General features: G+C 54.5%; 1 protein-coding gene across 1 annotated transcript in view; it reads right to left on the reverse strand.

Annotated features, from left to right (window-relative positions):
• Positions 1-14,724, reverse strand: part of JPH3 (junctophilin 3) — a gene marked incomplete at both ends in the record, with an annotated part of 45,183 nt that extends 30,459 nt beyond the window's left edge. Inside the window, 2 exons of the mRNA XM_084294551.1 lie at positions 280-1,057; positions 14,343-14,724. Of these exons, the coding sequence (XP_084150677.1) occupies positions 280-1,057; positions 14,343-14,724 (1,160 nt within the window). The remainder of the gene's footprint in view (positions 1-279; positions 1,058-14,342) is intronic.
• Positions 14,725-24,855: the final 10,131 nt, after the last annotated feature.

Genomic DNA, 24,855 nt, shown 5'->3' on the forward strand with positions numbered 1-24,855 from the left:
TGCCAGCTGTTTTGGGAGGGTTGTGCACCCGCAGCCTGCTTGAGGTGAGCAGGAGGGATGCTTCACCCCATTTTAAGCAACACCCACCAGGTCCAGGCAAAGTATGTATGGCTCCAAGAAGCAGCCCAACGGCACAGTCCACATCGCACCGACCACCAGCAGACCCCCACCACAACACCTGTGTGCCTCCAGCAGCTCCCACCAAACATCCCCCGAGCACCTCCAACACACCACGCCTCCCCAAAAGCCGCAGCCATCGGGACCCAGCTGCCACCTTACCTGGAGGCCGCGATCTCCGCTTTCTGCTTGGCGATGGTGGCCGCCCGCTCGGCCGCCTCCACGGCCCGATCCACCTTCTCGCGGATCTTGCTGGCCCGCAGCGGGATGAGGTTCTTCCTCTTGCCGCTGACCAGGACGTTCTGCTTGTACTTGCCCTCCTCCTTGGTGCCGTCGGGGAAGGTCATGCAGCCGTAGCCGTGGCGCTTGTTGTTGGCCCACTCGCCCTCGTACTTCAGCCCGTCCGAGCGCTGGCTCACCCCGAAGCCCGACCGCTTGTCGTTCTTCCACTCGCCCACGTAGATCTCAGTGGTGGTGGCGTCGATGTCGTCCTCGATGACGGAGAGCTCGGCCTCCCCTTCGCCCAGGCTGATGGTGGAGTTGATGTCGCTGGCGGTGGAGCTGACCGTGCTCATCCCGGCCTCGCTCCGGAACGAGCTCTGCTTGCTCCGCTGGCTGGCCAAGGAGCTCTTGGACTCGGACTTACGGAGCTTGAGCCCGCTCAGCAGCGACCGTCGGAAGATGCCCTTCTTCTTGCTCTTGAGGATCTCGGCGTCGCTGTGGGCCATGAGGACAAAGCCGCCCCGGGACACGGCGGGGCTGCCGGCCACCGCCGGCGAGGAGTCGGGGTGCAGCGCCGTGCCGTTGGTGTGCTCGCTGCGCAGGGAGTTGATGGACGTCCTCAGGGGTGACCTGATGACCGCAGCCATGCCGTAGGGAACGCTCTGCCGGACGCCGTACCCCTGGCGCATCCCTCCGACCCACTGGCCCTGGTATGTCCCTGCGGAGAGGAGGCGAAAGCAAAGAGGGGGTTCATGGCGAGGCATCCTGCGGGTCGGTAGAAGCATCAGCCCCCCAATATCCCCCCAAAACCCATTATTATTGGGAGAATTTGGAGTCCCAACGGCAGCACTAGATCCCACCCCATCACCGTGGTTGTAATGTCACATTGTAAGAGGGGAAAAGAAACTCAGGGTGGGACTGCAGCACACACCACAGCTGCAGCACAGGGATGTTAGGAACCAGCCAGGGCACCGGGGCACACGGAGCCTTCCCTAAAGGGCCTGCCCCTTAGATCCAGCCTGAATTTGCAAAGGGATCAGGCAGGGAGATGGGAATTGTAACCAGGAGCAGAGTCCAGCCCCGTCGGCTGCCAGCAGTGATCCGAACGGATGGCATATTACCGTGCGTTTATTTATACACACAGCGCCTTTCAGCCAGCGTGTAGCAGGAGGGAGCGGCTCTATAGAAATAAAGGCCTCACGGGGAGACATCCATGTGGTTATTATCCTCAGAAACGTGCCCCTGCTTGAACTCCTCCATTTGCGTGGGCACTCGCTGAGTTACTTAACCGGCAGTTAGCGGGCTGGGACGCACGCAGCTCCTCGCCGCGACGCCGCTGCTCCGGCGTGCCGAGGGCTGTGCCTGCCCCAGAGCTGCCGTGCTGGAAAATGGGGCCAGAAGAAACCAGTCCGGGTGGGAAAACACGACCCGGGAGCCATCCCTGCCCTGCCCACCGAAATGCGTGGTGGTAATCAGCTGTCCCTGCCCCGGGTTTATAATCCCTTCCCATCCCGCAGCACGGCGATTGGCACGCTTTGTCATTTTATCTCAGGCAGTTGAACTGCGGAGCTCGTTTGTATTCTCAGGTCAGCTTAATCTTTTAGGGGCTGTCTCACGATGCGGTGATGCACCGCCCGGCTGAGCCCTCGCAGGGAGGATTTCAAGCCCCAAGCAGGCTCCTTGCCTGGCCCGTGCTTCTGAGTCCAGCCCGGGGCGATGCTGGAGCAGGGCTGGAAGCTGCCAGCACCACGCAGTGTCAGGGCAAGGGAGTCTTAAACAGTCTTAAAATAGTGAACCTCGTGTGAATCAGACCGAGACGGCCCTGATAAGAACAGCCCAGCAGATCACCTCTGGCTCAGTCCGATAGCGACTTTCCAGCCCTTCTCCGCACGGGATGATCTTTGCCCTTAGCAATCAGCACCCATCAGATCCACCTGAGCTGTCTCTTCTGGCAGCGAAAATATTGTTCCCTGAGACATCCCCGCCTTGCTGCAGCGATTTCCCTCCCGGCAATTTCCAACAGCCCAGCAGAAAGGTTTAATAAAACGGGCAGTGCTGGCTGTCCACATTGCCACCCTGGAGAAACCCACTGCAAGGAGCGACCCCAGCACTGGAGCCGGGGCATCCCGATGCTCCTTTTAATTCCTCACCCTCATCTTACCCCAGGGCTCCCTTAGCAGGGGTTATCACTCACTGCTGCTTGCCATTTCCAACAAAATGGGAATTTTTACCATCCTTCTGTGTGTTTAAATGCGCTTCACTCTCAATTTATACATGGGGAGAGGTAGAAAGAGATGAGGGTTGCTGTTTTCCCCAGTGCTGACTATGGTTCCTAGGGCCCCGTGGTGAGCTGGCCCCAAGGACCAGCACCCAGAGGCTCAGGCACCCACTCCTCGTGCTCTGATATTATCCCTGCCTACCCCCAAAAATGCTGGCTCCAAGCAAAGACTGCCCTGGAGAAGGGAGGCAGGGCCAGGCAGGCAGGATTTACGGAGGGTTTATAGGATTAGTGCTGGGGAGGGAGCAGTTGGGATTACGGCGGCACCAGCAGGGCAGGGCGAGGAGCAGGGTGCTTGGCCATGGGGAGAAGGATGGGGGACAGACAGTGGGACGGACAGCAGAGAGCACAGAGGGGATGCTGGGCATGTCCTCGGGTTGGGATTGAGCCTGTGGGTAAGGGGGCAGCGAGAAAAAACCCTGCTTGGGGTCTGTCGGAGCTGCCCTCACCAAATCCTGCCCCAGTTTTCCTCGGTGACCCCCTGGCCCTGCTCCCCAGCCCCGGGCAGGCCCTGGGACCCCTCCACCTCCGGGCAAATCCCCAGCTGGGGAACCAGAGGAAAAGGAGGCATCGTAAAACAGGCAAGGCCCCGTGCTGCAAAGCAGAGGCAGCGGCAGGGAGCAGAACAAAGCCGGCTCGGAGCAGGCGCGACAGCGCGGCGCAGCTGGAGCAGAGGCAGCAAATTGGTCCCAGCAGGTCCCAGCTGCAGCGAGTGCCTGCGTGCCTCCCCAGCAAGGCCGAGGTGCCCGGGGAAGCTGCCGTCTTTGCACGGCCTCACAACCTACTCTGAGGATTGCGCGGCTGCCAGCAGCAAGTGCTGCAGCTGCTTGGCAAGGGGGAGTTTTCTAAGCACAAGATGCGAGGAGAGCCACCCCATCCTTCTCCCGGCCACGGAGCAGCTCCCCATGGAGCGTTCCCAAGCCCCAGATTTTGTTTCTGTGGCCGTTTTTGCTCTCCTGAGCACTTCCCCAGCTCACCTCCCCAGCACCCTTCAGGACATCTGGCCACCTCCGTGGGCAGCGCCAGCTGAAGGTGCTTCCTTCCCAGGAGCTGAGTTCTTGGAGTTCCCCCCTTCCTCCCTCTCCTATCAGCATTCCTTCCTTCATCTGACTTTGTTACCTTTATCAAACCCCTAAATAGCCCAGGATTTGGCCACGAGTGCTGGAAGCACTGCGAGCCATCTGATCTGCATTGCTAAGCACCGTCACCTCCTCCCCTTGCACTGCTCGGCTTAACCTCTGCCCTCTCACATTTGCAGATCTGTGCACAAGGCCTGATCTCGCAAGGAACCCAGAGACTCCTTCTCCCTGCAGAGGAAACAGGATTTTATGACTCTCCGTGCCCCACGATGGACAGGCTGTGGCTGTTTCAGAGCCAGGGAGCTGCAAAGTGAAGTGGGGCCACAGTGGGGAAAGTGCTGCATCCCAAGAGCTGGGTGCAAGGTGCAGATGGGACCAGAAGCACAACAGGAGAGCGCTGAGCAGCCAAGGTAAAACATCTCAGCCCCACCATCCTGCTGGAAAGAGGGACGGATCCTGCCCTCCTGGTGTAACCACTCCAGAGGGATTTGGCCAAGAACAAGGTGACGCCAAGAAAAGCTGGGGTGCGGGCACACACATGCCCGGACAGGAGGGGAAGGGATAACCTGAGCCTAGGGGAACACAAATCAAGTTTTCCTGAATGACTGCTCAGCAAGAAAACTTCCAGAAAACAGCAGATGGAGCATGAGAAAGGAAATGGGATTGTAGGGAAGACGAGGAAAGTCAGGAGGGGATGGAAACGTGGGGAGAAGAAAACGGGCGATGCCGTTGCTGGCCACTTCCACTTGTGGTTTGTAGCCTGTCCTTCTCTATTTATTTATTTATTTTGGCTCCCTCCCGTTGGAGCAGGGCTGGGTGGTTTTCAAATGGCTTTTCAAGCTCCTGCAGGAGTTTCCATCGCCCTCAGGACCACGCAGAGCCCCGTCCTCAGCCAGAGCTGGCAGGGCCAAAAGCAGGAAGGGAGAAGTCGCCGGCTCCCAAGCCTCGTCCCCAAGTCTCGGGCAGCTTGTAAGTTCTTGAGAACTGACAAGCACCGAAGGGTAATCTAATTTGTTGCAGCTATTCAGCGCTCTCTCAGCATTTGGCTCAGGAAGCGAAAATCCATTCTGGGAAGAGCGCAGGGAGCCCACGGGGCCGCTCCCGTTGTCCCCATAACGCCACCAGCCCCGACAGCGGGTTTGCACCACGGCAGGGGTGAAGGATGGGCGCCTTTTGGGGAGGTGAGCAGGACCCTGAGCAAAGCCTCTGTGTTCCCTGCTGGAAACAGGGATCATGCAGCAGCACTCCAGCAGCTCAGCCAGGAATCGGGCAGTAATTACCTCCTGTTTGCACAGCGAGGATCTGCAGACACCAGGAAGAACGGCGTGTCTCCGCTCCCTTCCCCAGCTTTGCCAAGGAGTTTTGGGGTTTTTGGCTGGAGGAGGAGACCCGTCCCCGTCTCCACCTCCTCTCCTGCACCTCCTGCAGCAGGGTTTGTGTGGGTGCCCGAGGGCTGAGGACTGTGGGGACGCAGAGGGGGCTGGCACGAGGTCTGGTTGAGGATGGGAAGTGGCAACCAGAGCACGGCTCGGTCTGTCCACGCAGAGCACACCAGCCTGGGACCTCGCCTCATTGATGCAGTTTGTGCCAGGTACCTTTAGCAAGGTGACATGAGAGGGAACAGAGAACCAAAATGCCTCCAAAATGGCCTTTTTTTGGCCCAGATGGGGACAACCCACAGCACTGCACCCAGCAGGTGATGGTGAGGAACCTCATGGGGTGGAAAGTGGCTTTGCTGCTTGCTGCCCTGAGCCCAGGGGCTGCCTTCCACCCATCCTGCTTATGGTGAGCTCATGAAAACCAACGAGGACACCCAAGGGAGTCCAAATTTTAGACTAATGTGCAGCATAAGGGGGTTCCTTAGGGCACACCAGACCAACAGGGAGATTTTGAAGGACGCAGGGGGTAAGATGGGCTGTCTGCAGCCCAGTGGCACCCATGGGGCTTCCCTTGGCCAAAGGTGGGATCAGCAGCTTGTACAGAAACACGTCCTGCCTCCAAAACGGTGCTAGAAGGGGGCAGGACATCAGGACTTTGGGGGCCGCAGTGGCTGAATTTTCTTCTCTCCCTCCCCCCTATCCAAGGCGCTGGCATTTTGCAGGCTGCTGCTGAGTCCTTTGGCTCCACTCCAGGAAAATCATTAAGTCGGAGCTGTCGGGATTGAAGCCTGCTCCCCGGCTCGTCCCTAACCCCGGTAGCCAGCTTGGTGTCCCATGGGACAGAGCCCCGGCAGGGGCACAGCACACGGGAGGATCCGCCTGGCCTTGCTCCGCTTCGCTTCCTTGCACCAAGAAATTTGGAGGCTCACGCACCATGGGGCAGACTTTAAGGCTGAGTTAAGAAATATAGGGTTAGGATCAGTGCAGGGGATTTCCAGGTGAGCTCGGATCAGATGTGGCTGCCCGGGTGGTTGGTCACAGACCACGGAGCAGCAGGCTTCAGCAGGCAGGTGTCTCTGCAGCCTCTGCCCCTTCCTTGAAGCTCGGCCAGTGCCGCTCGGTGTGGTGGCCGTGTTCAGCAGAGGCAGCCATCCAAAACTCCCAGCTTGCCCGTGCAACTCAGCAAAATTCGGAAATGAGGTCTGAGCTGTCCGAAGCACCCGTCTGCTGTTCGCAACCCAGCAGAAGCAATTAGGCCTTGCAAATTGCTGGTTTATCTCGCGGAGGATCCTTCCTGCGACGCTCACCTCCTCGCTTATCGCTGAGCCCCGCCACGCATTAATTAAAGACATGCGACGGCAATAATGAGGCCGATCCCGAACTGCCACACCAGGAGCAGGTTGTACAGATATCCGGGAGCTGGGTCTGGGGCAGGATTCATGCAAGCTGCCCAAAGAGCCTTGCAGAAACATGGAAGAAAAGAGGGCTGGAGGACGCCGGCAGCCGCGCGCCCTTCTCCTCTTGTGTTGGCACAGCCCCAGGACCGGTGGGGTGGTGATGGGGACATCCTCTTTGGCCACCTCAACAACCAAAGGGCCTTGCTGGTGAAAAACTGGAACCAAAATGTGCTGCCTGCTCCTCCTGAGCACGCACGTGGGTGCGTTTGCTGCCAGCGCACCCCAGAGCCGCCTGTCCTGCAGGGACAAGGCGCCGCGCCGCACGGCGGTGACTTGCATATCCCGAAATGTTTTTGCTCCCCCAAAACACCAACCTAAATCCCACAGGCACCATACAGAGGGCTAGGACTTGCCAGCAGCATTGCCCGTGGAGAAGGGTGGGCTGAGGGGTGGGGAATGCGTGAAACGCCTGCAAATTGCCTGCCCCCAGCCCTGCCGAGGGTCCCCGTGCCTTGGCCATCTCCAGGCCCTGCTGAAAACCTGGAGATGTTTCTGCTGGGGCAGCCTGGCCGCTTGTTTGCCAAAAATACGCTCTGGTAAGTGCTCACACAGGGGAGAGGATACAAGGTATGGATTTTTGAGTATGCAAATCTGATCTGCAGGCACAGACACGTGATGGATGTTAGTCACTGCCTAATGCCAGGCTGCACGCAGGCAGGCACCATGGGCAGGGAGGTCTGGGGGGAGAGAGGGGTGGATGGGGGATAAGATGGGAAGGGATGAGGGATGGGAAGGGTAGAAAAGGGTAAGGAAGGGCAGGGAAGGGTAGAAAAGAGTAGGGAAGAGTAGGAAAGGGTAGGGAAGGCAAGGAAAGGCAAGGGCGCCTGCCTCCTCCTTGCTGGATGCAAACAGAGACAACTCTGGCTGAAACCCCGCTGAACGGGACTGCTCAATGGGCCCACTGGGAGATTCATCGGAAATGCAGCCTCACGTGGTGGGAATGCATTATCTGAGGCTATCAGCCCCATCCAAAACCTGGCCAGCCCTTTATCTTCACCCACCCCAAAGGTCCTTTGCCAACAGCTCAGAGATGGGCTGGATGAGGCTGCTCCCCTCGCAGCATTAATGCGCACGGTGACGGAGCACCGACTGCTGCTTTCTGCACTCGTGGCTGGGAAATTGAGGCACTGGGGCTGCTGCAACCTGAATTTATTTTCCGGGGGCCTGAGCGGGGCTGGATGTCGCAGGAGGGATGGCAACCCCGCCACCATCGCACCCAGCACCTTTATTGCAGCAAATGTGCTCCTCTCACAGAGCAGAGGGAAATCGGGCTAATGCTTAGCCCGTTAATCCCCCGGCGCTCTAATCCTCCTCACAAACTCTCTGATCTCACCCCATTTCTCAGCAGGGCTCGCAGGGGTTAGGGTTAATTCCTCGGCACCCGGGATGGGTGCTGCGTGCTGGTGCTGGGGTTTTTTGGGGGCTGCATCCCTGCGAGGTGCGGGAGATGCTGAGCGGGACCCAGCAGGGCAGGGGAAGAAGCTGCCCATTATCCTAAAAGTTGCAATTTATTGGAAAAATCTGTGTCTGTGCCAAACACTGGGCTGTTGTCGGGGTCGGGCAGCAGGACGTGCACCAGGAATCCCCAAAATGCCACAATTGTTCAACAACTTCTCATCGTGCAAGGCAGGGCACAAAAAGGGTCCTTGGTTTATCCCAGCTGTCCGGTTTGATTGACTCGTGTCCTTGTTGCGATCGTTTTTGTGTGAATATTGGCAAATTTAGGTGCCGTGCTCGCCGCTCGCTCATTCATGAATATTCCTGATGCTGTGCTGTGCGAGAGGAGCAAGTGGAAGCTCTTCAGGGGATAATCCCAGGAAAGGAGTGACTGTTCTAGGGGAATGATCACGCATCGATTGCAACTTTTAAGGCTTTTCATTCAAAGGCCAGAGTCTGGGAGGAGAAGCCAGTATTAAGCCCCAAAATACAAACATTTTCCATTCCTTTCCTTTTCCATAAAAAAAAAAGTTAAATACTCGGATTGTATCTTAAACAACGTACTGGAGCGGCAAAAAAGTGCCACAGCCAGACCCCAAAAGCTGCCAAATCTCACCCCAGACCAGCTCTGTCCCCTACAGGACCAGCACCAGCACCATCCTGCCCGGCTTCTACACGTTCATGCCTACGGTGACACAGATCATCCCCCTGCATCAGCGCTACCTGACTCAAGGCATTCAAAATTAATCAGGTTAATTTTAAAATCGAGGCTTTTTTAAACAGAAGGCATTTTTAGCTCCTGTCTGCTGGCTCCCGAGCCTGTAAGAATGACTTTTCTGCAATAGTCTGGGTGGGAACCTTCTTTCAAAAAACTGAAGCTGAAAATCTTGCAAAAATCACATGATCCCGCAAGCTGGAGCTTCAGGGAAGAAATGTGCTGCTACAGGAGCAGATGTCCCACAGCCACGAGGAGCCCCATGGGACGTCAGGTCTGCTCCCCCTTGGTATATCCGAATACCCCACAATTTGCTTTAACAGCCACAAGGAACCCTGAATAAACCCACACAGCATCCCCACGGTGGTGGTGTGCCCCGTTTCTGCATCCTGGAGCCAACATCCAGCGGGGCCAGGAGACCTCAGCTTTCCCCCAAAGGAGCCCAGTGACGAAGCTCCATCCCCAGCAAGGCTCACGCTGACCCTACTGGAGCAGGATGAGGCCCTAAACCACCACCAAGCAAATAAAAGGTCCTCGCATTTTCCCTGCCCTTTGGCTCAGGTCAAGCCCTCTTGCTAACAGGAGAGGAAAATGTTCCCAAGCAGCCTGAAATACTCAGATGGGGAATTTTCCGAATTGTTCCTACGGGGCAATCTGAATTAAAAAAGCAACAAGAGTTTATCTGGCTGTCATGAGTTGTCAGAGACCATGAACACAAATTTGTGAAATGATTTTAGAATTGGGCTTCAGGACTCAGCATTAGCAGCCGGGCAGAGATGGGTAAGGGGGGCAGTGCCCCAAGGTGGGGGTCCCACGTTGTCCCCGGGGCACCACGTGCCAGACAAAATACCACCGTGGGTCTCAGCCCGCCTGGCAATTTTTATGTCCTGTACATTTCCCTGGGGTCAAAATCCTTCTTCTTCTGTCCTGAGCTGTACCTGAAGCTAAGCAGCATGTTCCAGTGAGATAAGTAATTAACATGAGTTCATAGCATTTATTTTTAATGAAGCCGGTCAGGAGCTTCATTTAGCATTTCGATTCGTTTCTCCACATTCGGCACGTCCTGATGTCTCAGTCGTTGCTCTCCTGGTGTCACCGCTGCCTTGCGAGCATCCTCAGTACCAAATGCAGATGGCAGGATGCTTTACAAACGAATTGCACAGCTTTCCTTTAATTACCAAGCTCCTGGGGGGTCAATAGGACCGGCTAGGTCCATGTCTGGGTTCTGCAGGAACCCGGAGGATGGAGGACCGGGGCACATTTGTATTTGCTTGCTGCCGCCCACTACTTGAAGCGCATCAACAATTCGCTCCCAGCAGCAAAATAAGACGAGAGCCGATACTTTTAAGGTAATTCTGACATCCACGCTATGAATAGATCGCGTGGAAATTCGCCCTCGCTAGCTGCTTCCCTGCAGCTGTAGAGAAACCTGTGACAAACCCCGGTACGGGGGGCGGTGGTCAGCCCAAAATGACCTCTGGGCTAAGGCAAGGGGGCTGTGTCCCCTCCCCAGACATGCAGGTGACCCTGCAGCATCCCCAGGTCATCCCCCCTGAGCAGCCCTTTATGCCACCTGCTTTTGCAGAAAAAACTCATATTTTCATCCCATCAACCACTTGAAAACCATTCAGTTTGTGGCTCCCAGTGCTGTGAGCGGCTGGAGGGGTCACTGGTGCCGCTGCAGGGGCACTGGTGACACTGGGGGACACGGGGCACAGAGCCAGCACGGCTCCTGCCCGGCTGCTCCCACCGCACCGCTCCCCGCTCCCCACCGCTTGCAAAGCACGAAGATTTGCCAGCCCGGGCCAAGAAAACCCACTTGCCTACTCACACGGTGCTAACAATGAAAACACTAATTATATTTCACTCACCTATCAAAGGGATGATTCATGGAGGTGAGTGGGCACGCAGGATTACACAAGACGAGCGCCGAGGTGCGACCGCCCGTCCCTTCGGGGTGGCCCTCCCGAAAAGTGGTGCTGCACGGAGCCCATGGGGTGGGGTGGGCTGAGAGGAGAAGGGGCACAGCCCCAATGAACCAGGACACCTCCAGGCTAAGGATCTGCTCCCCAGGGGCTGGCAGGCAGCAGGGACCCCGGAGAGGGGCTGCTCCCGGTCCTGGATGCCAAACGCTCAGCTGGGATGGGCACGGAGGGGACAACGGCTTTGTCAGGGCTGGAATGGGTGAAAGCAGGTTTGGGGCTTCCTCCTCACCCTCAGCCCCATCTCTTCCACTCCCCCACCACTGTTTCAGCAGCTAAACCCACACCCAACGCACGGCCCAAGGCTTTCTCAGGGATTTCTGTTTCAAGCCTGTGGTCAAGAATCAAACCATGCCTTCAAGGTTCCTCTCGCTCTCCCCCAGGGTAAAATCACGGAGTGTTTCCAAAGTGCCATGGAGTTACAGAAAGGTATCACGAGGCCAGAACCAGCCGAGATGTCTCCTGAGAGAGCCTCCAACAGGAGGCCTCCACACCTTGGCTCCGGAGAGCTTCCCCACCACCAGCTCCATCGCTGCTCATCCTGCTCCCTGTCGCCGGAATCAAGGGACCCGTGCAGCTGCCGACCTGTGGCCAGGCTGAATCCAGCCCACCAAACGAGCCTTGCAGCTCCAGCACCCGGCCGAGGCAATCCTCAGAAGCCTGTTTTATGTAATACCAGCCTGCTGCTGGATGGGGCAGGAGGCGTTGGGCATTTTTGGCAGAAGAACGAGGCTGCATGGATGGGAAAGGACGGCGCACGCCTGTGCCACAGGTGCACAGACATAGGTCGGGCGTGCAGCGATGCCATGGAGATTTGGCACAGAGCTGGCTTCCTAAAAGAGCAGAGGGGCTTTATTTATGCCCGGTACATTATGTTCATAAGCAACCACATGGCTGGGGGCAGGCGGATGGCGGGCAGGGGTCCGAGAGCCCCGGCGGTGCGCTTTGGGCAGAGCACGTGCGCGCACGGAGGGGCGAAGCGGCGTCGCGGCGTGGGGAGGAGAGGCGTGCGTGCACGGCGATGAGTGTGTCGGCGTGGGAGGTGTGAGCTCGGCAAGCTGCACGCGGGGGCAGCGTGCGTGCGGGCGCCAGCACCCGGCGTGGGGGGGCGGCGCCTGGGGCTGCCAGAGGAGCCTGGGTGGTGGTGGGTGGCCGGGGGGGACACCGCTTGCCATAGCCAAGCCAAACGCGTCGACGTGTGTGCATGGGGCACGCCAAATATTGTTTCCCCAACAGCACCGGCAATGGCTGGTGGAGTTTCGGGATTGGCCCTTACCCACTATCATGCAGGAAATGGTAAAATTGGAGTGAAAACCACAAATTCCATGGCATCTTGCTTCCTAAGCCGTGCTGCGCATTTCGGGACCCATCCCCTAGCCCTGGTGGATGTGCTAAAAAAAAATAAAAATGCAAGGGATGAATATTTATCTGTGGGTGGCAAGTGACAGATGCTGGGGCGAGGATTCTAGGATGCTTCAGTTTGATGGAGGTAATAACTCGAGCAGATTAATGAGAAACATCCTTCCCAATAGTTGCCTCCTCTGTGCAATCCCTATGCAGTTGCCCTGGCTGCACACATCGGCTTCTTGTACCCAAACGCACAAAGTTCATTACGGTTCGGTGTCCAAAAGGCTGGAGATTTCCACCCAAAATTGAGGAAAGCTCCCTGGCTACTTGCAACCAAGTTCATGAAAGTGCATCCTCGGCCGGGCTCCGCTGCGCTGCGGTGGCTGCTGGCACAAAAGTGGGGACCGCGGGCATCGGGGCGAGCAGGAGCCCGGCCGGGGTGTGCAGCATCCATCCCTGGTGCCAGCAGCCTGGGCACAAGCACCACGGCTCCAAATTGCCCCAGCACCACCATCTCTTCATCCTAGACTGCTTTGCAGAGTCCTCAGGGGACAGCATTTTGCTACAGACCTCTTCTCCTGCAGATCTTACACCTCCTCCTAAAATGACAGGCGTGCACTAGACATTTTCTGTCCCAACCGCGGAGAAGCCAGCCTGGCCTGACAAGATGGAAGAAGCTCTTAGCTTCTGGTAGCTTCTCAGAAACCAGGAACAGCTCGTTCACCCCACGCTGGGGATGCTCCCCAGGCTTCCCAAATCGCTGCCGTGCTGCGGCCGACGAGGAGCGAGCAGGGCTGAGCCCTGGGTGGGGACAAGAGCGCGCGTGGGGACATGGGGACGGGGCCAGCCCCGCGACAGCCAGCCCTCGGAGACCTGTGGTTCGTGCAGCTCCTGCCCGCCTTCCTGCAAATGTCCCTGGCAGGGGCTGGGTGCCGGCGGGGGCGCAGCGAGGCGGCACGCGAGTTCAGGGCACGCAGAAAATCCCCCATATCCCCTCCTGACCCTGCCGAAGGCGAGAGACCGTGACTGTGCTCCCAGCGAGCTTTCTTCCCAGCCGAAGGGCTGCCAGGATTTCGAGATGACTCGCAAAGACAAACCCACCGGCTTCCAGCTAAACCCCCAGCATTATTCCAGGCGTCTGAAACAAAAGGTTGCGGCTCTGTTGCAGCCACCGGTACGAAATTATCCTTAAAAATAAAGAGCTCGTTCCACCTTTCCCTCAGGGAGCAGAAAAGGGCAGCTGCAGGTGCCATTTAATCTCGCCTCCCTGTACCAGCACCGAGCAGCACACTGGGGTTTTCTAGAGAAAGCTCTTGCAGCACCTTTCAGGAAGGCTGCGATGGAGCTCAGCAACACTGCAATTTCCTGAACGTGGCCCTCCTGGAAAACGATAACGCCTTAAAAACAAATAAAAAAAAAAGGAGCCAGCTTTAGATGAACACGCTCACCCAAAAAACAACGGGGCAGCACTGCTGAGAGCCCCCGGCTGCCGGCAGGTAGGCCCAGCTCGTATTATGGAGGCAGTTCAGATGGAAGTAGCCACAAAACATCAGGGAGGATGATACAGCCACTTACGGCACAGCACCAGCTGGTTTTCCTAGTTTGGCCTTAAAGCTTGTTAGGCCAGCAATTTTTGATCACTCCAATTGGGTTTTCATGTTTTTCCTTTAATCCTCGCTTCCCCTCCACGTCTCGTTAAGCCGTGTTGACGGCAGAGAATAGCTTTTGTGATCCCTCTGAGCCCCTACGCTAAGCATTAAGCCGTAAACTAGGAATGTAAGACTCTTGTCTGAATTAAAGTCTTTTGCCTGGTATGATTTATTAAGTTGGGGGGCTGCGTTTGGAGGGGCTGCAAGGCAGGGGGTGCACGCAACGACCTCGACCCCTCGCCAAAAGCATTTGCAGCAAAGGAGCTGCTCCCCCTGCTCGCTCCAGTCCCCTCTGGTTTGCTCCAACCACTCCATGCCAATCCTACAGGTTACAGTGGTGCAGTCATCACTGCGAATCCCATGTGCAACTCGGGTCGTCTCCCAGCAGCTTGGCCCACCCCATCCTCCCACCCCATGGGCGAGGGCTGGGCATCCCCCGTGCCCCAAGGCCAGCACCCCAAAAAAGCCTCGCCAGCGTCAGGGAAGAGGGCCTGGTGCTCGGAGGACATTTGGGGCTACCTGTGGCAAAGAGGTGCCACATGGGGCTGGTTCCTCATCTCCCATGGGGTGCGAGCATCCGAGCACCCCTGGCTCCAGGAGGGCAGGCTGCAAACTCCCAAGGGCCGGTACCCACACACCACATCCCGCCCCGGCTCGGAAAGGACCAATGCATCACCTACCTCCATCCGAGTAGGTCTCTGTCCCGTAGCCATCCTGTAATCCATTGCTCCAGGTGCCTTCGTACTTGGCCCCGTTTCCAGTGCATTCTCGGACCCCGTACCGTCCCTTAAATCCATGGGTCCACTCGCCTTTGTACACCCACTTCCCCTTGCTCTCCATGCCAATGCCATGGCGCTTGCCCTGCGCCCAGGTGCCCTGGTAAGTGTTGCCGCTGGGCCAAGTGTAGACCCCCAGCACCTCAAAGCCGTGACTCCAGGAGCCCGAATATTCACCTTGACCCTTCGGGCCGGTACAGATTCCGTGGCCATGAGCCTTTCCGTCCTCCCAGCCTCCACAGTACGACCCTCCATCGTCAAAATTAAACCTTCCCCCACTGGACATGCATGTAATTCGGTTTGCAAATCCCCCAAAAGGTGAAAAAAAAAAAAAAAGAATGCAGGAAATAAAACGGGAACGATGACTTGGAAAAAAAAAATAAAAAATATTCAAATCAGATCAGATCAGATCGAAATCATGCACCAGATCCAGGCAGCTGCTTAAGCCAGTTTCTTGTGATTATTCATTCTCTGGGAGTATGTTCGGGATCAGTTCTCTCTTCCCCTGCTGTGGAAACAGGATCATTAAAAAAAAATAGCAGCAAGAACAGCAGCAGCTATTGGGTTTTGGTGCAAACGACTCCACCTAAAAACCATCCACGGCAGGGAACGGGGGTGGGGGCAGGAAAAAAAAAATAAAAAAAGGGGGGGGGGGAAGGAAAAAAAAATATATATATGTATAAAAAAAAAAGAGGCCAAATGCCAAGAGAGCGAATTGATGCCCCGGCCGGCTGCGGAGCCCGGCGCCCCCCGCGGGGCAGGGCCGCCCCCCCCCGGGACCCCCTCGCCCCCCGGCCCGGCCTGGGGGGGCCCCGCGGGCGGCTGGCAGCGGCACTGCGGGGGTGGCGACCGCAGCCCCCCGCCCCTAAAAGCCCGGCGCCTCCTGCGCTCCCCGGCAAACCTGGCTGCGGCTGCTGCTGCTGCTGCTACTGCTGCTACTGCTGCTATTGCTGCTGCTGCTGCTGCTGCTGCTTCTGCTGCTGCTGCTGCTGCGGTGGCCGCTGGCCCAGCCCAGCCCAGCCCGCATGCCGCCCCCCCGGGGGGCTTGGGGTGGAAGGGGAGAGGGTCTCCGCTCGCCCCACGGCCTCCCCCTTCCTTCCTTCGCCTTCCCTTCCCTTCCTTTCCCTCCCGCGGGGCTAAATCCTGCTTAGGAGCGAGCGGGGATCCTGGGCTCTCCGCTCTGCCTCATCGCCAGGCTCCGGGTGGATTTAAAGAGACAGCGGCTGCGTCGCCACAGCCTCCTGCCCCCCTCCTCTCCCCCCTCCCCCGGCTTTATTCCTCTCTCCCGTCTCCCTCCGAGCCTTCCCCACTCGTGGCCGGGACGCGAAGGGGGCGGCCGGACCCCGCTGTGGGGCCAGGGGCTCCCCGGGGCGGTGCGCGCCGCAGCGCGGATCCCAAATTAATTCAGCTGCCCTCTCCCTGCGGCATCGCGCGAGGGTCCCCGGCCTTGGGCTGGAAGGAGCGAGGCAGCAGAAAGCCCACGGTGGTCAAATCCCAGGAGTGTTTTTGGGGCTGGGAGGAGGAGGAGGAGGAGGAGGAGGAGGCAGGAGGTGTAGCGCGCCTCGCGCTTCTGGGGCGCATGGGGTCCCCGTCCCGCAGCGCACATGCTGCTGGCAGAGCACGCCACGAGTTTGTCCGTGTGTCGGCGTGTTTGCATCAACGCATGAGTGCGGCGAGGCTCGGGGATGAAAGGGGGGAGCTGCGCTGGGCAGAAATTCAACCGACGCGCACACGCGCCGGCAAAGCGAAATCTGTGACTTGTCCAAAAACGTGGTGCTTCTGGAAAAATATCCCCGCCTCGCATGCAGCGGCTCGTGGCTGCGTCCTGCAAGCCCCACTGCTGTTCCTGGTGCTAGTTCTCAGCCCAGACTCGGATTTGAGACCTGGCTGGGCAAGAAGGCCAGGAAAACAGCCCTGGCGATGAACCCCGTGGGATTTCAGCCCACAAAAATCCCCCAGCAGAAGGGGCCGGGTGGGCACCTGCCTCCCGTGCCCACCTACGGGGACCTCTCCAGCTCCAGCCTCCCACGCAGGTGTTTTTCTGTCTCAATGCTTTTTCCTTGTCCAGTTGCTGAAGCACAAAACCTCCCTCGTCTGGGGGAAAGGCTTTGCCAGAGCTGGAGGGATGCGACCAGAGTGGGTGGAAATTCTCCCACTGAAGCCTTTTTTCAGTGGAAAATGTCTTCTCAAACTACACTGAGTCCTTCATGAATGCAGTAACTGTGCTCTGTATATATTGTGTTTGTTTTTGTTTTTGTTTTTGTTTTTGTTTTTTTTCCCCAAAATCCCACACTTCAGGTACTGCATTTTTTGACAGCTGCAAACTCCCATTTTTTTCATGAAGAAAGACGCTGGGTGGAAACCTCCAAACTCTCCAAGAAAAACGCTACCAGGGAAATTACTTCAATGCAGATAACATTTTTGTCTGAGCAAAAAAAAGAACTTCCAACCCCTTTCTGTTGTTTTCTCTGCTTTTGTTTGTTGGACTGATTTTTTTACATGGTTATAGTAGTTCTACATGTTAATTGGCATGTTAATTAATAACCAGCTATTCCTTCTGTGGAGCACAAGGTAGAGAGACCAGAGGCTGTGCCGGTGCACTCGCCCACGTGCTCTCCATCCCTGACCAGTGCGGGGGCTGCTCCTAATGAAATAGGGGTGTAAGGCACGAGGATGTTTAATGGCGCTTTGCTAAAAAGAAATCACCAGCGGCTACCAGGATGGTTCATGGTTTAAAAAATATATATATATAGCCCTGCTGGCAGCCAAATACAGAAGGAGGCCATGGGAATGCCAGGGGAAGGGTCTGGGTGGGTGGGTGCAGACACCAGGGTATGGTGGTGGAATATGGCACAGCCATGCTGTGGTTCCAACCCTATCCCCCCAATACATCTGGTTTTCCCAGAATATACCCAGAGGCCAGGAATCGGTTTAAAATAAAATCTCTCGCCACGTTATCTGCAGTTTTACTGCCCTGGGGAGTCCTTTCCAGACCAGTTAGTATCTCCTGTGTGCCGCTGGTGTGCGGAGGCTAAGGGAGAGGAAATTCAAGGTTAGATTTCACACCAGCCCCAAATACCAGCAGGATTTTCCCTCTCAAAGATGCTCTGACCACCAGCAAGTGCCAAATTCATCTCCGCAGCCGCTGTGCCTGGGGCCAGGCTGCCCTGCCACAGCAGCAGGAATCGCCCAGTACCTCTGCCGAGCTCTGGAGACATTTCCCTGGAGGGTACAGGCAGCATTAAATAGGACTGGCAAGTTTTTTGAAATAAAATATATATTTTTTAAATCAAAGGATGCAAAGAGAATTATCTGCATCAGCAGAGCAACAAGACCCAGCAGAGGGGGGAATTTCTGAATGGCTCAGACCTCCTTCTCCAAGGGTATCTCCTCCCAAGGGTATCTCCTCCTCCAAGGGCATCTCCATCTCCGAGGCCACCCCCTGAGCCAGGAGGGATGCTCCACGCCAAACCTGGCAGAGCAGGGGGGAAGCGGCACCGAAAGCTGGCCTCAAGTCATGAGCGACATGGAAATAAATGATCTGGAGCGTTTCTGGATCAATATGATGGGTGAGAAAGGACAAGGCAAGGGGTGTCTGCAACAGACTGTGCTGCAGCAGGGGCTCAATGAGATCTGCTTCTTTAAACAGCCATGGCTGTGGTGTCTAATAAAATCCTGGTGACCACCAGGGACTTCAGATGGAGCGATGTGCACGGGAGGTCTCCAGCTGATGGTATTAGAATGTCCTTAGAATTTCGGAAAAAAATATAATTTCCTAATGCAAAAAATATTGCCTCCAACACGAGGGAATTCCCCGTTAGACCTTGCCCTGACAGGTGAAGATGAATTTCGCACTGAACGAGGCGCAAAAATCATGGCTTGATTATATTTGCTATGTGCAAATGAAGCAAAGCTCAAAGCGGTTATATTTATATATACTTGGCACTTTAAAAGGTCCCGTTTCACAAAGCAGAAAATAATTACAAGTCAAATCAATTTGGGAAAAGAATTTAGATGAAAAATGTGTTGAAAAGGGAGAAGCCTTTAAGGATATTTAACCCCCAAAGCAGTAACGCAGACAGAAATCTTTGTTAAGAGAAACAACATGGCTTGGAAAGGAAGTGAAAGAGCCGCCAAGACTAACACATAAAACATAAACATGGAAAAAGAAGAAAGGGGAAACTGGTAGTAATTAATAAACCTCAGATGCTGGGGAAATTAAAGACAGAAGGAAAAATTCCTAGAAAAGGAGCCTTGCGGTAGCATCGGGCCAATATTACACAGAAATGGGAGGTTTATCAATAACGTAGAAAAGGCAGAAATGTTTGGTGCAAGTTTCTTCCTGGTATCTGGCTGAAAGAAGTGCTAATAAATTCATAACATCGAGTTTGATGCTGTTAAACCAGCAGATCTGAATAACTCAGGGGGTTATTCAGTAGTAATAACTACTGGTAGTAACTAAAGGAGTACAGGGGGTGAACAAAGAGCTGTCCGGAGGGTTAAAGGGGATTTTCAGTAGGTCTTGGAACAGCCACCGAAAATGCTGGAGGATTTTAGGGCTTTTAGCTCGGGAGGGACCTCCGACAATTAATGAAAGCGCTACCACACAGCTTGGTAGATGAAGAATTCAAAGAGAGCAACACGGTGAATGGTGAAGGGGAGCTTAGGGAAAATTGATGGTGATAAGCTCGCTGATGAGGTTAGAGGTTTGTTTGGTAGAGATAATCGTACCCAAGGTACTGCCAGCCTTCTGCACAGCCCTTGGCTCGGTCCCACACAACAGGCTGATTGGGAAGCGGCACAAAATCAACAGGGCCTGCATTAAATAGATTGAAACTGCGTAACTGATGGGGCTCCCACCTTGGCTCCCAAGTTTTTTGAGGATTGCTGCATGTCTCTCCTGGCTTGGATGGGTCACAGCCACCACCTCTCCCAGACCAAGCAGCCGTATTCCCAAGGTCCGATGACTCTGGGTTGAAATACGCAGCCTTGGGAACTTGCTTGGTTTTCATTTTTGCTTCCTGCTCATTTCCTCCTCCTGTTAATTGAATTCCAGGAGTATTCCGTCACCTGAAGTTGTCCCCAAATTTTCTCTTATCTACTCAGTCTCCAGCTAAATTACCCCCAAACCAATTAAAGAACGGAATGATATTGCAGCAAGCAGGACTGTTGCTAATCTTCCGGTAGGTTGCAGCTTATAAAAGTGATTGAAATGGTTGGAAATTACATTACTTGAAGGGGGTCAGCCTTCCAGTTGTAAGTAGCATTTTTCTTTTTTAATATGTGGCCGCTTCAGTGCTAATCATCTCTCACAGGTCAACAAAAGTCAAGACCTGGGTTAACCAGAAAGAGAAACTCCTGCGTGTCCTTGGGTTTAATACGGGTTTGCGAAGAGCTCAGGAGAAAACGATGAAATGTTTTGCATTCTGCAATAACACTCATCGTCTCACAGGGGAAATAGGTTTGCCGAGAGAGGAAGGACAGGGATGGCTAATGGGCATGTTACAGGCATGTGGGCAATAAATTACTTTGATTGTCTTCTTTGTGCTGGGCATGGGCTAAGTGCATTTGCTGGTCACCGAATGTATCGCATTAACCTGCTGCATACAGTATGTGTCTGTTTATCCTGCCAATTACTGCAAATCTAATCAGCTTTAGCTGGGTAAAAATAGAGCCAGTTTCCGCGTGGAAGTCAAGAGGCACAAAAACGGCAGCAAAGAAGCTGATCCTGATCAACCGAACACATGGGAGGGAGGAATCCCAGCGCCGGCAGCACGAATCATGGTGCCAGGCTTTCCTCCTCCCGGCCAGCCAAATCTCTCCACCGGGCAGCCACGGTGCTGGAAGGAGCTGGGGAGGCCATAGAGCTGGGAGCTGGGGAGCCAAAAAATAAAGCGAAGAGAAAAGTGTGATTTCCCTCCTGTTTTCAAGCCCACAAGTCTCGTTCGCTCTTTTATGCCACCATATCACCCTACTACAAATATACGTCGAGCTGCTTGTTCGCTACCAAGCCCAGACCCTTCTCGTGGTCCCCGCTTTGCAGGACCAGCCTGCCTTGCCCTTCCCACTGCAGAAAACCTCTGCAAGCCAAAAAAAACAGCATAATTTATCCCACAGGACTCGGCTTCCCCTCCGTGTTTCCCATCCCGCTATTCCGCCTGGCGCTCGCACCGTTCTCGCCGAGGTCTGGCATCCACCTTGGCACGGCAGAAACCTCAAGACGATGAATTTTCTGCAGAGCTGAAAGCAGCTCGTAAATAAAAGCAAAGTAGCCGGCCTTAACCAAACAAATCACGGCCTTCGTTTCAAGCCTTTGGGTTTGATGTCGGAGACCAAGGAGCGGGAGCGCTGCCGATAATTACGGGACATCTGTCACCCGCGCGTTCCTGCTGGTTTTGTCAGGAAATGCGGCTGACATAATGTGACGAGAAGAAACCTGCTTCGGAAAACGACTTGGCGTGCTGCTTTTCATCTTCCTCGCTGCAATGTGCACAGGCTGCTCCCGCCTGGCGGTGGTGGCCCAAGAAGCCAGCGTGGACCTGGGGCACCTTGTGTCTCATGGCTTTCCCAAATCCAATGGCCAAAGCTGTGCCCGCTCCCTCTGTCCCACCACGGTCCTGAGAAGGGCTTCAACATGTGTGGGATTTTAAAACAATACACAACTTGGAGAATTTTTTTGTTTGGGGCTGTTTTCTGGAAAGAACTTATTTTTACCAAAAGACACAAAGTCATTTTTTTATTTTTTTATTTTTTTAATTCTGAAAGCTCTCATTAAACTCCCTGCCTTCAGGAGCTGAGGGTTGTATGCATTGGCTTTCTCTCCAAATGTCTTCCTCTTTTTCCCAGGCTCCAGTGGGCTAAAGAATATTACCTATTTTTTCAGATGGGGAAACTGAGGCAGGGACATTGGTGAAGCCCTTGGTCCTCTGCTCTGCCCCTTCAGCATCTGTCCCCGCTCGGACATGCAGGGCTTTAGGCAGGGCTCTCCTCTCCTCCCTGCCCCTCGCCCTCCTCAGCAAATCCAAGCGTGCGGCCAAAAACCACAGACACCCAGAAATCAACCAAGCACCGAGGTAGTTTGGCACCTGATTAGAAAGCTGGGATGGTTTTCGGTTTAATGGAGAGGCTGATGTGCTTACTTCGATGTGAATAATGAATGTTTGGAAACGCTTTGAGCAACGGGAACGGTAAGGACAGGGCACTTCACCGCGCTCAGACAGCCAGTGGCAGCAGTTTCCCAGAACTGTTTGGACTCTTGCAACAGAGATTTATAATTCATAACAAAGAGAAATGTCTTTCATTGAAGCACGAAGGCACGGCAATGTAGAAGAGCTGACGTAACTCATACTCTATTCTTATGAAATACTGTCATGCCAGAGTGTCTGAGGATCTTTTTTTTTTCTTTTTTCCTTTTTTTTTTTTTTTTTTTTTTTTTTCTGAGCAGATAAACAGCTATGTAGGGATTTGTTCCATATTTGATGTCACTTCGCAAACAAGGTTTCTTTTTTACATCCCCCTTTTTAGGGCATTTAAGCAGATGCAGCCTGCACTTTGCAATCTGGACTAGTGTATTTAGACTGCCTAAATACACGAAACTCCCTTGCTTTCCAAAAAACCTGGAGTAAAAGCTACCCTACATACCTCATAAGTTGTGTTTAAAAAACAAACAAACTTCCACAAAACTCAAAGCCAGGTTTGTGGGGTTTCAAGTTTGCTTAAGGAATCAGCACGCAGGATTCAGGAGTAGTTAACAACTGGCTGTATTACACGGTACCTATCAACGTGGGATTATCCACCAGGAAAAGAAAGGGCGAGGGATAAAGGAACGTCGCCCTAGAACAGCGAGACGTGCAGAAATCAAGCCACAAGAATCTGAAAACACCAGATTAACGCGGCTGTCACTGTCAAAGAGCATGGATGAAGAAGAAAAGGATGTTTCACTTTCCACTGGGATCAAACACACACCTTGGTCCTGCCGACACCGGGGATCCCGTCAGCACCAAGTGCTGAGAAATCCCTGCTGGGAGCTTCCCTTCCCTTCGCCTCCCTTTGGGGTTAGGGGATTTCCATGAGCCTTTTGGATGGAGAAGGGTCTCAGACTGAAAGTTAGTGCCAAACAAATGCAATTCCTGCCTTATCTCCCACATCCCAGGCCTGGCACCTTTCTTAGTGAACCGAAGACCACGCAGGGGTCTGGGTTTTTAAAGTGAGGGCTCAAGACAAACTCTGGAGTGAAAAGCCTTGGAGTTGTTTCCTAAAATTGAAGATTTGGAGGAAACTGGCTTTAAGGCCACCTGCAGGCCCCCCAGTCGATTTCCAGAGCTGCTGAGCACTCGGTTTTGGTCTTCAGCTCTGAAAGCATTGATCCGACATGCTGCCCTTGGCTCTGGATGCTGCAGAGCATCCTCTGCATCCCCTGCTGGGCTGGAGGTGCTCGGCCCCACACAGGATCCATCCCTAAATCTACGTGCAAATCTCCAAAACAGCAATAGCTCGCGGGGAGGGCAGCAGAGGGGCACGTCCCAGTAAAAAATCCCATCTGGGGAAAAACTTGAACCAGCTGGAATAAAATCTGGGCACAGCGGAGGTCAGTGAAGGCTTTGCCCTGGGTTTGAGCAGGGTTGGGATCACGCTCGGTGCTCTGCCAGCAACAGGCGCCTGTTCCGGTGTCCCAAAAAGACCTCTGCAAACCAGAGCACGCTGCCCATGGCTTTCATCTGTCTCGAGTGTTTCCTATGTTTGTTTTCTTGGCCAGGCCCCAGGTTTGCCGAGCGCTGCACAGCACACGCTGCCGGCCCGCGCACCCTCTGGTTTCGTCCGAGGTGGTGGGGATTTTCCCTCCCTGTCCCCTGTCCCACACTGCCAAGCTCCTTCCCCATGCTCCCATCCCCACATGGGAGGTTTCTTCTTGCCCCTCGGCCACCACGGGACCGTAGCCACCGGGGGCTCTGCACAAACCCCAGCCAGGCAGCTGCACCCTTGTGACCCCGAGGAAATCACCGCATGGCCTCATAAAGCACCAGCCCTCAGCCACGTGTGGTTCTGCTGAAAAATCGCTGTCTCAGACAAGTCACTTGCTCTTCCACCACCCATTTCATCGTCTGTCGGCCAGAAATAATTCCTGGCATGTGATACCAGCTTACAGGTCCTGCAGGACCAGCCTCCTCCCAGGGCTGGGGAAAAAAGAGCAGAAATCGGGCTTGTTTATGGGGCCCAGGGTTGGCCACTCATCCCATCTGCTCCGAGCTGCCCACTGGGGCTGGGACAGGACCAGGCGGCTCCAAATGTTGGCAGAAATCCCCAGGAAAAGCTGTCAGGGTGTGACACGGAGCCGAGCCACACCAGGCTTTGGGATCCAGCCACACCAGCCTTTCCTTCCCATCGCAGCTCCCATCATTTCCCAGCCACCAACCCCAAAGTTGGTACCCCCGGTCGGGTAGCCCCCAGTTAACTTGTCCACGGGACGGATGTGTCCAGCACCACACCACGAATCCCTGCAGAGGCACGTGGAGGATGAAGGTGCCTCATCTCCCAGTGCCAGGCTGCTGGAAGTAACCAAATGATCTGAATAGTTTCACCAAAATCTTTTTCTTTTTTTTTTTTTTTCTTTTTTTTTTTTTCTTTCTTTTCTTTCTTTTCTTACTTTTTTTTTTTTTTTCCACAAATATTCAGATCTTGGGATCACGTTTCAACAGGTTCAAAACCAAAAAGGCGTCTTTCAGCCATCCCTACTGCGCTCTGTCCCTAAGTCAGCACTCCTTTTTGAAACCTCAAGATTAAAATCCCCTCTTACTTTATTTATTTTATTTTATTTTATTTTATTTTATTTTATTTTATTTTATTTTATTTTATTTTATTTTATTTTATTTTATTTTATTTTATTTTATTTTATTTTATTTTATTTTATTTTATTATTTTAATGATTTCCCTTTCGCACACTGGGCAGGGTGGAGAGCCCCCGCAGCTCCCCAGAACACCCTCCACCTCCCGCCCATCTCCAGCTCCAGCAAGACCCCTCATTTCCAGGCTGGGCAAAGCCAGCTCTTTGCACCCCCATCCTTTTCTCCTACACAGGGACAGTCTTAAATGGGGCCTCCTGGACTTCAACCAATTTTTTCCAGCCCCAAACGAAGCCCATTAAGGACCCCCCTGATGCCCCAGTCACACATGGCTGTGCAAGAAGGGCTTCTTGTTGCATTTATTTCACATTAGAGCTGTCCCATCAGCTGTTCCCTGCCTGCATTTCACCCTGGAAGTTGAATTACTTTAGTTGGCCTGGCCGGGCAGCACGAGGAGCGGGTCCCAAAAAGGGCACGGATTTGCCTGGTCCCGCAATGTACAGGGCAAAGTCACGTTCCCCATGATTTCTGGGGTGTGCAGCAACAGTAGGTTCCTGGCACCCTCTAATGGAAAAGAC

The sequence above is a fragment of the Netta rufina genome, assembly GCF_964035555.1.
Source record: "Netta rufina genome assembly, chromosome: 13".
Classification (NCBI taxonomy): domain Eukaryota; kingdom Metazoa; phylum Chordata; class Aves; order Anseriformes; family Anatidae; genus Netta; species Netta rufina.